General features: G+C 42.3%; 1 protein-coding gene across 1 annotated transcript in view; it reads right to left on the bottom strand.

The window, feature by feature from the left end:
* Positions 1 to 9,406, bottom strand: part of IGSF3 (immunoglobulin superfamily member 3) — a 51,807-nt gene extending 42,401 nt beyond the window's left edge. Inside the window, exons 1-6 of the mRNA XM_048494057.1 lie at positions 9,347 to 9,406; positions 8,394 to 8,458; positions 3,747 to 3,810; positions 3,198 to 3,627; positions 1,349 to 1,369; positions 443 to 832 (exon numbers count right to left, since the gene is read on the bottom strand). Coding sequence (XP_048350014.1) covers positions 443 to 832; positions 1,349 to 1,369; positions 3,198 to 3,627; positions 3,747 to 3,810; positions 8,394 to 8,458; positions 9,347 to 9,406 — 1,030 coding nt within the window. The remainder of the gene's footprint in view (positions 1 to 442; positions 833 to 1,348; positions 1,370 to 3,197; positions 3,628 to 3,746; positions 3,811 to 8,393; positions 8,459 to 9,346) is intronic.
* Positions 9,407 to 13,318: the final 3,912 nt, after the last annotated feature.

The raw sequence follows: 13,318 nt of genomic DNA, 5'->3' as shown, positions 1-13,318 counted from the left end.
TATATTAGAGGAGGGTCCAGTGAAGACAAATGATGAAAGAAAAATTTGCAGTTTTGTCCAAATTTTATCAGCGTAATCCTAACTCAGAATGTGTGCTTTCAACTGCAGTCCAAGCCTTTTAATTATTCAGTGAGCAGTGCAAAGGCACTGCACCATCCTTCAAGTGAATGTACACAACGACATTAAAAATATACGGTTTAAGTTCTTCGTAACGTTTCTATTCTGATTGTGAGTTTTCTTGGGTAAAACATTTGTCGCCTTCTGAGTAAAAGTGGCACAGAAGTCTAACTAAAAGTGTCTCAGTTTTCTCTGCAAATTGCATTCCATAATGGACAAGCAGAAGTAAACCCTGTGAACTGATGGTGTCATGCATACCTTTGTCTTGCCCTACTCCCTCCCGCGTAACCCCATATGTTTAAGAGTACCCAAGACCTCTGCTTACTAAGGGGAAGCACTGTGATGGGTGTGTTCTTTGGTCGTTTGCTTTCTCCATCGATAAATTCACCAGTTGATGTCTTCAAGCGCTCTGTCACTCGGCAGTTGTACTTTCCACTGTCTTCGAGGCGGAGTCGGTAGATTTTCAGAATATACACACTGTCACTCTCTTTGGATACTTTCAGTTGGCCCAAAGCTTCACGCTGGGCAAACTCATTGTTAAGTACTGGTACAGCATTAGCCCCAAAACTAGCAATCAGAGAGCTGTTGAAGGCCCATGAGATGGAGAAGTATCTCTTGGCAACATTCTGTACCTCCAAAATACACCGGAATTCCACGGGTTCACCTACTGTGTAGGTCCGCTTCTCTGTCTCTAGCCGGACGTTGATATCCATATCTAAAGAGACAGAAGACATACACACATGCACACAACACTCAAATAAAACAGCATTACAGCAATGAGCACACTGAAAACCCTAACCTGATCTTTTCAACAGGCAGTAAGTTATCTCTGTGTTCTTTTTCAAGATGTACCTGGAAATTTCCTTCCCATATGCCTATAACTGCTTCATCAAATTCTAAGAAGCACAAGCTTCTGATGCAAGTTAATAAAGGCACAACTGTTTATCAGATGCATATCAGTTTTCCACCATAGGTGAAAGAGGCAGGGCTAGCTACCATGTGTATACACTAATTTCATGGTGCCATATTGAGAGGTTATGTCATCCTGGCCTTCATATCATGAGTCAAAGTTTGAATTGTACACCAATTTAGAAATTTTTATGAATGATTCTAACCAGGTGCCTTAGATTGTCATTCGGGCAAAATATCACATTTATTTTCACCCAATGAAAACATCAAGAGACAGAAAAAGAAATATTTAAAAAAACCTGAACAAAACTGCAACTCCTACCAAAATTAATGTGAGCACTGGCTGATAGGCAAAGCAAGAGGATACCACCATTTAAAAAGAGAAAGAGAGAGAGAAAGAGACAAAAGAACATATAAGGACAACATCAACACAGGGCAAAACATTGTTCAGCATAACTAAAAAGAAGGCCAAAGCCTCAATTTTACATTTAAAAAAAATTAGAATATTACATATTCAACACACATAGGCTCATTCCACACATGCAGAATAATGCACTTTCAAACTGCTTTCAGTGCTCTTTGAAGCTGTGCGGAATGGCAAAATCCACTTACAAACAGTTGTGAAAGTGGTTTGAAAACGCATTATTTTGCGTGTGCGGAAGGGGCCATAGGTAAGTATTAACTGGAGAGAAAAGAACTAAATAAACGCTCCACATTGTATAGAAGCTATGAAAGAAGAAAAGGAAGAGTTTGAATTTATACTTCACTTTTCTCTCCTTTAAAGAGTCTCAAAGTGGCTTACAAACTCTTTCCTTTCCTCTCCCCACAACAGACATCTTGTGAAGGTGGGGGGGGGGGGGGCTGAGAGAGCTTTGAATGAACTGTAACTAGCTCAAGGTCACCCAGCAGACTTTATGTGTAGGAGCGGGGAAACATATCCAGTTCCCCAGATAAGAGTCCGCCACTCAAGTGGAAGAGTGAGGAATCAAACATGGTTCTCCAGGTTAGAGTCCGCAGCTCTTAACCAATATGCCATGCTGGCGGGAGAGAGAAAATAATCCACCATCCCAAACTACACAATATATTCCCTTCTAAATGTAAGGGTTAAAACTTTCAAATGTCTCAAGAAAGATCATAAACTTCACTTTCTTTAATATTCTAAATCAGAAAGTGAAAAATGTCACAAATTTTAGTTCTGCCTTTGAACATAAAATTATTCCACCCACTCAAATACAGATTCACAATTTAAGTCAGAGGTCATACTTCGAGACTGCCAAATAACTGATTTCAAGTAGCCCAGGGGTAGGGAACCTTTAACACTCAAAGAGCCATTTGGACCTGTTTTCCACGGGAAAAGAAAACACTTGGAGCCACAAATAATTTTTGACATTTAAAATAAAGATAACACTGTATATATTGGGGGGTTTTTTTACCTTTTACTCCGCTCATTCTGAGAAGCGCATGGATGCGTCCACCCTGCTGCCTGCAGGGCGGGCAAGGATGGGGCCAGCAGCTCAGCCTCGCCAGCCGCCGGGAGAGCACCCACCCCGCTCAAACGGGGTGGGCGAGAGGGGAAGCCCGCGGTGCGGTCCAGCCCGGCCGCGGGCAATTGGTGCGCCCGCCCTGCTGCCTGCAGGGCGGGCAAGGATGAAGCCAGCGGCTCGGCCTTGCTGGCCGCTGGGAAAGCGCCCGCCCCACTCCAATGGGGCGGGCGAGAGGGGAAGCCCGCAGCGCAGCGCAGCCGGCCGTGGGCAGTTGGTGCGCCTGCCCTGCTGCCTGCAGGGTGGGCAAGGATGGGGCCGACAGCTTGGCTTGTGGAGCCGCAGTGCAAGGGCAGAAGAGCCGCAGGTTCCCTACCCCTGAAGTAGCCTGATCCCAAAGAGCTACATTTGCTGATAAATGCATCTTTTCTACAGCAAATGAAGTTTCAGATGTAAGCTACTTGGTGAGGTAGACCAAGAGTGCGTTACTAGCCCATGGTCACCCAGTCCCATGGCAGAGTGGAGATTCAAACTGTGGTCTCCCAGATCCCAGTCTAGCACTCTACCCACACTGACTCGTGTTTGATCAGCACACCTTCTCCTCTCCCTCCCATTCCTGCACTCCAAAATTCCTCCTGAAGAACAGAGCATTAAATGCTATGAGGGTAGGGAAAAAAGCTTGACACTAACCAGTTCCTTCCACAAAGACCATGGTGCCCTCTGAGCGCTTGCGGGTCATTGCATACCAAATCCCATCAGGGTCCTGAATCCACTCCGCTGCTTCACAGTAAAACTCGCCCTCATCAGAGGACTGCAGGTTGTAGATGGTAAGCTTGGACAGAGTCTCGCCTACTTTATCCAGGCGGATGTCTCCACTGGCATGCCGCTGGCTGTACTCACTTCCAGCATGCAACACAAAATCTCGACTGAAGGAGATCACCTCTACAGCGGGCTCATTTGCTTTTTTCCGGTACCAGGCAATGGAAATGTGGCTGTGCTGTACAGTAGTCTTGGATATCTCACATTTCAGTTCCAGAGAATTGTGTTGCACTTTGTTTAGGGTCTGGGCTTCTGATGTCACCCGGAGTGAGTCAGGAATAACTGTAATAGAGAAGGATAACTATTAGCACTTATTACTATTACAAGGCAATCTCTGAGCAGAGCAAACAAAACATAAAAGTTATAATGGGTCGTTAGAACTAAAAAGAAAATCACTAACAGTTTAATGGTAGAACCCACACTAGACACAGGTGGAGGTCCTGGCTTCCTTGAGTAGTAGATTGAGTCCCCCTGATCATTGCTGCTAATGGAAGAGAGGGGGCATTTTTGCTAATTGTTGCTCTCTATCTTCTGCAGTAGACCTCTGACTTCCTCTGTATGCTGTTCCTGAGGGGTCCTGTTTGCCATTGCCTTTCATTGTGTGGCAAACAAGGTTTTCCTTTATGGTCTCCTTTCCAAGTGCTAATCAAGAGCCAACCCTGCCAGGGAAGTACAAGATGGATAGCTGTTGTAAATATGATTTCGGTGTTTGGATGTATGGGAAATGAGCCCTAGTGAAACTGGGTTTACCTTTCCAAGTAGAAGTAAATTCCCTAAATTTGGATTGGAAGATGCTTCCTGCCAATCAAGGCAGGAAAGGTTAAAAGGGCTGGTATGGTCCAAATGCTGGGAATCAGATTCCCTTGGAGGGAGCAGGTGAGGTCTGGAGAGGCATTTGTTCCATAGACATTTCAAGTGGGGATGTTGGAGGAAACTATTGTGTATTAGTCAAGTTTCATGTTACGTTTCTGTTCTTTTTGTTAGATGTGCAACCAGTAGGCTATAGCTATTTTTCTTGTCTGTGCTCCAGCTTAATCTGTAACAATAAAGTCTTTTCCTGGTTAAGAAACCAGACCTTGATTTAACTCCTCCTCATGCATGCCTTAGATTACTTGCTCACAATTACACTAAAAGGAGATGGGCTGAAGTAACTGTGAAACTCTACTCTTTGTACTTGCCCAGAGGCAACATTTACCAGAGTTCCCCAAGTCACTGGTAAAGTGGAAGGCTGGGTTTTTGTTAATTTTCAAGGATTTGCCAGGGTAGCAAGTTACAGAATCCACTTTGTGTTTCTGGCACCTTTAGCCACCAGCTGTAAAGTGAATACATAAGAAGCTTTCAAGATACTTTGGTTTACATCAGGAATCTGCACAACCATTGCGAATTTCTTGAGTACAATCCAGATGCTATAACCTCAGCAAGACTTCTTACTGCTAAGAAATCACAATTTTCCAGCATCCAAATTGCAAAATGAGTTGCTGGGGAACTGTGATTATTTTCCTACCATAGATGCAACCACTATGTGTATTAATAATATTTAGTATTTATGCTGTGCTCCAAAGCATTCAGAATATTTGACATACATCATCTCAATAATCCTGAGAACATTTGTGAGTGGTGGTGTGTGTTTTTTCCCCCTAAAACACACTGTTGTACTCAGTGAGTGTACAGTTGCAGAGAGATCTGACCTGGATGACACTACAATCACTCATATCTGCTGGGTGGTGCCCATAACATCACTGTGAGAAGTTTTATAAAGAATCATGAGACTGTTTCTTGTTTACTCACACTACTTCCAACACTCTCTCCTTTCAAGAGAACATATTTCTTGATTTTTCTTTTTTCCAGGTTCCTCTCAAGCACTGCAACACCCACGTCAGACAGCAAGGCTAACCTGACACACTTTCCATAATGAGAGGATGGGAATATTTCTGGATGTAGGTAATGTAAGGAACCATTTAGGGCATCTTTGTGGGCCCAAAAAGTCCTTAGCTTATACTTTCATGCAGAGAATGAAACAAGAATTAACCTTATAACAGCACTTTCTGCTAATGTTAACGGAGCAACTCCCTTCAAGCACTATGTCAAGGAAAGAACAAAAGAATCCCCAATAACATAGGAAGTAGATACTGCATTGGACAAGTAAAAGACATTTGAACAGTATGATTCTTCTGTCCTTTTATATTGCACAGAGTATGGAGCTCAAGGGTGTTTTATCTGACGTGAGTTGAATCCCTGAATGAGACACACATAACAGGTAGAAAATCATTTACTGGAACAGTAGTTATTTATACTGTTGCAACATCTAATCACTCTGATTAACTGAAATATTTTAATCAAGCTAAAGATTTTTCCACATTTTAAAATTATTTTTAACATACAAGTGATTGAGGAATTGCAAATGGAAAGTACTATGTTAGCAAAGGCAAAGAGTTAGGGAGAATATCTCTTCCAAGGAATGTGATACCCCCACAATGCATATGATTCATTTAAAGGTAGTATACCTTTTTCTTTAGAACTGTTTTTTCTCACATGCAGATTTAATTGATCAGCCAGTAAACGAATACATTTGTACATAATTGACTAATACTTTAATGAAAGGCCACCCTCAGTACTAAAAATACTTTCAAATCTTATGGGGGCATGTGTGTTTCTCCTTCAGACTGAAACATAATTTTCACTATCGACTGAAGCCCAAAGCCGATTCTCTAGGGTAGGCTGATGAAACTGTAGCTGATTCAACTTCATGGCATTCCCATATCATCACTTCTATTCTCAAAGTAGTCACATGATTTACAGCTATGCTTTAAAAAATCTAACTGATCATGTAACTGATCATGCGCTATAAAATAAACCCAAACAATTCCCCTTCTAGTTTTGAATGTCCACAAGTGGCTGATGTACAGGGCCAGGTTCCTTCATAGGAGAGGACGTGGGAAACTCGGGGTCAAACTGAACACCAACAGGGGAGCTGCCTGCCTCATGTTGACTTTGTGAGGCAGCAGGGGATACAGGGAGGCTACAGAGAATCAGAAAGAGTGGTCTTGATTCCTCCGAATTACAGTTCTATAAGTGGGGACTTGTGAGACTGGCTGGGGTTTGGGGAATCCTATCATTTTATCTTGCTTCTTTGGCTTCCAGCCCCATGGCCCTCTCCCTCCCTTTTTGTCCCTCCCCCATTTCTTTTCTTTCCCCCGCCCATGGTCCTTCCTTCCCCTTTCTCTTGCTGTCCTGCCTATCACTGTTTCGTTCTCATTGGCTCACCTGGAGTTGGCACCTGCTCACCCTCCCTACCATCTCCTCCCCTCCTGTTTCCCTGGTTGCCGTAATATGCAACCTGCTTACATGCTTGTCCTCTCCAGCCCAGTTAACCAGCTTGCCACATCCCACACACAGAGGCATCTCTAAAGCTTGGCAGCAGCACCTTCCAAATTCTTCAGCTAGTTTTGATTGTTATAGGATTGCTAAGTAACCCACAAACAGAAGATTTTGTGATACATTAAGTCTCCCCATAAGTAAAAGTGTTAAAAGTGTTGAAGAATTTTTTCCGGTATTTTTGTGCAAACTGGGGGGGGGGGGGAGCCAACCCACATTTGTACAACCATCACCTCACTTTGTATCTGACCTTGGTGCATGCAGTGTATCTGGGGGGGGGGGGGGCAGTTGTGATCCGCATCCCAATGTCTACCTTCAGTATCCAAGTTACTGACTGCATAATAACTACAGGTCCTATATCAGCTCGAGATCAATGAAACCAGAACTGATATTACATTAATTAACCACACAGCAAAACACATGAAAAGATCAGCAATATGCTGTCCCTGAGTTAGTATGATGTGACACCCCACCAAGTTATGCATGTGCACATTTCAAATAGAATATAAAGATCTCGGTATTCTCTTCTTCATCTCCTCTGAGGAACATGCCATTTGTGTGCATTTCTGTCTTTCTGAGCTAGCACTGAATGCAAAAAGCAACAACAAATAAGTCTTCCCATGATCCTCACATAATATTTAAAATTCTTATTTAAAACCAACGATGAATAATTTCAGAGGCAGATCAGCTTTATTCTGCCCTGCAGCCACAATACTCTCTTTCAACTTAAAAAACAAAATCAGTTAATTCTGATGTAAAATCTGTGAAAAAGCATATGCCATTTCTTTACTGATCTTTCAACAGATACTGTACAAGAATAGAAAATGACTTTGTAAAATCAAATGACAAGGCACTTGGGATCCTGCAATGTCTTCCAGTTATCCATCTCAGGTATAAAGGTTTATCTATTTGTTTTACAATATTTATACCCCGCCCTTCTCTCATACAGGTCACCAAAGTGGCCACCAAATTAAAATAAAAGTCTTCACCCACCGGTAGAAGATGGCAAAAAAGGAGTAGAAATTAATATTCCTAGGGAGAATGCCCAGAGTTTTGATGCCAAGACTGAGAAGGCCCTCACTCAGAGGTCACCTAATCACAGTAAACAAGATCACTCAAAGCACAGCCTCAGGAAATAATTGTTGTGGTTCCAATGATTAAAAAGGGGGAAGATAATTCTTCAGGCACGTTTGTCTCAAACAATACATGGCTTAAAAGGTCAACACGAAAACCATGAATTGTGCCTGGAAACATATTGGGAGCAAGTGTAGATAAGGCTATGACTGGAGGGATACAGCCCTTACAACCCATATTAGTCAACACCCTGGCTGCATTCTGTGCCAATTAAAGTTTCCAAGTAGTTTTCAGTGGCAGCCCCACACTGTGAGCATTGCAGTAATGTAACCTAGATGTAACCAGGGCATGCACCACAGAGGCCAGATCTTTTCTGCCCAGGAAGGGTTGCAGTTGGCTAACCAGTCAAAGCTGGTAAAAGGTACCCCTGGTCACAATTGCCATCTGCTTATCCAGGAGTAGACCTGAGTCCAAGAATATCCTCAGACTATACACCTGTTCCTTAAAGGGGAGTAAATTATATTCAGAACAGGTGACACCTTAAATTCCACACCAAACCTTCCACTCTCCAATAGCACTTCCATCTTGTTGGGATGAAACTTCAGTTTATGAGCCTACATCTGCTCCAAAGCTGTCTCCAGGCACACAATGACGTCTCCCAATCCCAATCCAGAATGGAGGCCCTAGAAGGATACCATAATGGTATCAAATGAAGATGAAAAGTCCAAGAAAATCCAGAGAGCTTTACTTTCTCCCTTCATCTCTTAAGCATGGGTCATCCATTGGGTTGACATATGCTGTTTCAATTCCATACCCAGGCCTAATACCAGACTGGAAAGGTTCCAAATAATCCACTCCATTCAGAAATCTTGAAGTCTAGTCACCAAATGTCCAATCCCCTTATTCAAGAATGGAGCATTTGAAACTGTTTGATAATTACTGAGATCTCCTAAGTCCAGAATAGGCTTCTGTAGAAGTGGGTGCACCTCAGTTTGTTTCAGGGCTGAACTGACTATCTCTTCTCGCAAGGAGGCTTTGACTACCTCTTGGACATAGTCAGCCAGCTGCCCCTGCCCCTGGACAATTTCAATAGCCAGGAAGAACAAAGGCCCAACAAGCAGATGGAAGGCATTAAACTTCCAAAGATCCTGCCCACTTCCTCACTGAATGAACTGTAAAGTATCCCAACCAATTGGTCAAGTTGGCACCATCTGGTCCTGTGACTGCTAATCCAGGTTCCAAGTTGGAATAAATGAGAGACATTTTATTTGCAAAGGATTGAGAAAAATGGTCACAGTGGGTCACAAAGTAGTCCACTTCCTGTTGCAGGGCAGCTCCTAACAAACCTCTGAATACCTGGAACAGTGTCACTGGCATGTAACATGCAGATGCAATGGTGGTGGGAAAGTGTTGTTTCTTTCCTGCCATTACAACCACACAGTATCCTTTATAAGGAATGTTCAGTCATGTATTATTGGATTCATGATAAATCTTCCTGGACCATTGCTCTAGCTGTCTGCCCTATCTTTTATTTTTATTGCCCTTAATCCACCAGTAAAGCAAGAGGCTACCTGAACTTTAACATTGGAGAGTGGGTGTCTGGCAGCCAGTGTGTCAGCCATCTGAGTCATCTCCTCACTGCAGAAGTCAATCAGTGTATCAATAGAAGTACCAAACATATGAAAAGATAACAGTATGTTCAGCACAGAAACTTTTTCATTTAAACTCACTTCACAGAAACTGAGGCCAGCTCTTCTTTAGGATAATGGTGACTGCCAGCTTTATTTTAATACAGAATCTTTTTGAATAAAGAACCTCTACGTGTAGAAACATTACATAAATAAATCTAAGAAAGAATCCATGGATTCCTGTTGGTTCTTATTTATCAACCACTCTCTTGAACTGAATCATGGTGTTCAGGCTGATCTTTGTGCTAGCAAAGTTTGGACACTGTGGGGCTTGGAAGAGTTTGGCCTGCTGGATCTGCATATCTGAAGCCCCCACACCCTATGTCTTGAAGCTCTGTTAAATAAAATAAAGATCGATAGATTGCCAGTCTTTCACCTTACCACAAGTCCATACAAGGCCCATTCTCAGAGTACAAACAAGTTTTGACCTTTCCATATAAAACAGGAGCTGAAGCTCAGTAGTAGAGTGTACACTTTATATCTTCATTCCCTTTCCCAATCTCTGAGATTGGGAAAGACTGTTCTACCCAAGACCCTGAAGGACTGCTGCCAGTGAGGAAAGACAATGCTTAACTAGATGGACAAATGGTCCTACTCTGATTCAGCTGCAAGAGATCAGAGACATGGTCTTGAAAAGGAATATCCATGTCAACTGTGCTATGTAAAGCCCGTTTCTCCCTGAACCAACATAAGGTTTGTAGGTAGTAGCACCTATTCAGAGCTAGGGTGGGCCAATTTGGCTTGAGACGCTCATACTGCACCAGTCAGATTTTAATCAGGCAAAGGCACTCAAGTCAGCAAGGAGTGATATTTTAAATCCAAGGTAGAAGATTTCATTGATAGAAAGAATTACAAAATTTACCATCTGAAAGTGTGAGAGAGAAACTAGAGAGAATAATTGACAGGAACATCTTGAATGCTTTGTTTTAAACACATACTATCTCAGCACAAAAAATCGGAGTGGAAATTCATTCACTTGAACACGTTAAATTACCTGTGCTTAATGATATATTAGCAAAGTAGAGCTATTTTCATTTATTCATCCAATTTACTGCCAAGGATTTAGTTCTAGACAAAAATGTTGGCTAAATATTGAACCACCTGATTCAAGTAGAAAGGGGTGAAAGACTACAGCAGTTGCCACATTGTGATATTCACAGGCATCATGGAACCAGCTGGTCCCAAAAGCAAAGAGCCAATCCTAGCTTACAACTGACTTAATAGTAGGATTCTTGGCTTACAATTTCCCAGCATCCCATGACAGCCATTTTCTGACTAGCCCTGGCTTTCTGTGGCAGTCATATTGTGATGCCTACTCCCTGTTTTCAAAATTCTAAAAGGGCTCACAGGTTCAAAAAAAGTGGGGGGCCCTGGATTGAGTACAGAACAGGAGATACATTATGGGTTTTGAATAAGGGGGGGGTGGGGTTGGAAAGCACATAGAACAACCATGTGCCAGTTGACAATCATAAGCATAAGAAAACAAAGCGTCAATCATGTTCAAAACACAATGCCATCTCCTGTTCAGACCCCACTGAAGCGAATGAAGTTAGGACAAACTCACTTGCTCAATTCATTTGAATGGGCTGCCCAGGGCCTGATTGTGTCTAAAAAGCATACAAGAGTTCTGAGCAGTAATAGAGCTAACATAAAGATAATAACCAAACAGAGCAGATTGGAAGCCACCTTTAATGAAAAACTTCAAAAGAGCTAAATCAGATAGCACTTCAACACTTAAGACAAGCTGAAAAATACAGATGCTGCTTCTATTTTCAGTCTGATTAGGTGGAAGAAGGATTAGTAGTTTTGTGGAATAAATGGAAGGGAATGGTCATGCTGTTCTAAACATAAGAATCTACATGAACAATGTTGTTATTCCTACAGTGTTACACCTTGCCACTAGATGGAGTTGACGTAGGGAGGATTATAACTAAACAAAGTGTATAAATGGAATGAAGGAAGAATGAACGGGAAAATCACCAATTCCCCTTCTTGCTTACAGCATTACTATCCAGGTTGTGTCCTGCTTTCCAAAAGGGGTATCTGAGAGACCAATTCTGCCTCCTCCTTCACTCTACAGCAGTGATGGCGAACCTTTTCGAGACTGAGTGCCCAAATTGCAACCCAAAACCCACTTATTTATCGCAAAGTGCCAACATGACAATTTAATCTGAATACTGAGGTTTTAGTTTAGAAAAACCGGTTTGCTCCGTGTTACTTGGGAGTAAGCTTGGTGAAGCAACCGTGCAACGATTCGAATGGGTGAATCATGACCCTAGAAGGGTTTACTCAGAAGCAAGGCCAGTCTAGATGTGTGTGGGGGGACGATTTTCCGCTCCCCCCACATGACGAACTCTGTGCGTGCGTGCCCACAGAGAGGGCTCTGAGTGCTACCTCTGGCACCCTTGCCATAGGTACATCACCACTGCTCTACAGCCTTCAATAGTTTACACAAAGAGAACTCCTGCTTCCAGCTGATCCTAACTGTCACATCATGCTCCCCCCCCCCCACACACACACACTTCCTAGTCTCATGGTCATGATAGAGTCACAAAAAACATGCAGAACATGGGAAGAATCAGTGTGTTACTACATATAACTAAAACATAACTGTAATAGTTCAAAAATCCAGAGCAACATCATACACAATAGTATCTTGTGACACTTTAATGCAGGGATCCCCAACCTTTCTGAACCTGCAGGCCCTTTGGAACTCTGACATAAGATGGTGGCGCAGACAAAGCTGGAACCAGCCACAGAATGGGTGCCAAAGCTTACAGTCAGTCACACAGCGAAGATGGTTGTGCTGTGGTGGCTGCAGCTGCTGAAGCAACATTTTTTTTTAAAAAAAAAACTTCACGGCTAATCAACTCTCCAATTGCCAATTAGAAGCCTTGCTGGGCTAAAGTTTAGCTTTGTCCCACGCATTTTCTAAAAACACTTGGTGGAAGCTAGGAAAGGTGTCAGTGAGCATCAGGATGACACCATGGGCACCATGTTGGAAACCCCTACCTTAATAATGTGCAATTTTATTTTTGGCAGAGTTTTCCATGAACCTTGCAGGATTTGAGTTCTTTCAAACTAGGAGGGGCTGGAACCCAGACTGTTCAGGTGCAATAAATACAGCATGAGTTATACAGCTCAATGGACTCTAGCTCACAACAGCTTGGCTTTCAGTATTTAAAATGCCCAAACGTTAGTTTTGTTATTTTGGCTGCAGTAGTCTTAATACAGCTACCCCATGGTAATGAGCCAAGTAAAATAACAACTTCCTACTGGGAGACTGAATCAAATCAATGGTTGTTTTTTGGATCCAGAAATAAAATTTAGAAAGGACACCTGGCATGTATTTCTATGTTTATATGTGCACACACATGTCATACACACATAAGCAGAGGAAACTGGGCTGTTGAAGCACTAAGTGTCTGCAGATAGAATTACTGGAAAAATTTCCTACAGCTTCTACACTTCAGGAAAGAGCAACTTGTTAAATATAATTAACAAGTGTTCTCATTAACCTTATGTTCTTGATGCTGTAGTGAATTATAAATGATATAGAAGTTCATTTTCTGGTTCAACTGCAACAGAATATACCTACAAATCCTTTCAACACACTGATGACTAATGTTTAGTTCTTCTGACTGTTAAGCATGCCTGAAATGCCTAAAGAGCCAGTGAGAGTTAAGGATATAGGAGAGTGGTAGTGGAAAATAATTTGCTCAAATTGTTCTAATTTGCTCTTATTTGACCAAAACCATTGAAGAACTAAACATTGGTACTTCTCTATTTATGTTGTACATCCTTTGTTGACAAAGTTTGTGACTGGGGATTTTCCTTCAACACAAGGATGTTTAC

Source organism: Sphaerodactylus townsendi, linkage group LG04, assembly GCF_021028975.2.
Source record: "Sphaerodactylus townsendi isolate TG3544 linkage group LG04, MPM_Stown_v2.3, whole genome shotgun sequence".
NCBI classification, from domain to species: Eukaryota; Metazoa; Chordata; class Lepidosauria; order Squamata; family Sphaerodactylidae; genus Sphaerodactylus; species Sphaerodactylus townsendi.
Note: the sequence above shows the minus strand (reverse complement) of the source record. Positions and strands in the feature narration are given on the sequence as shown.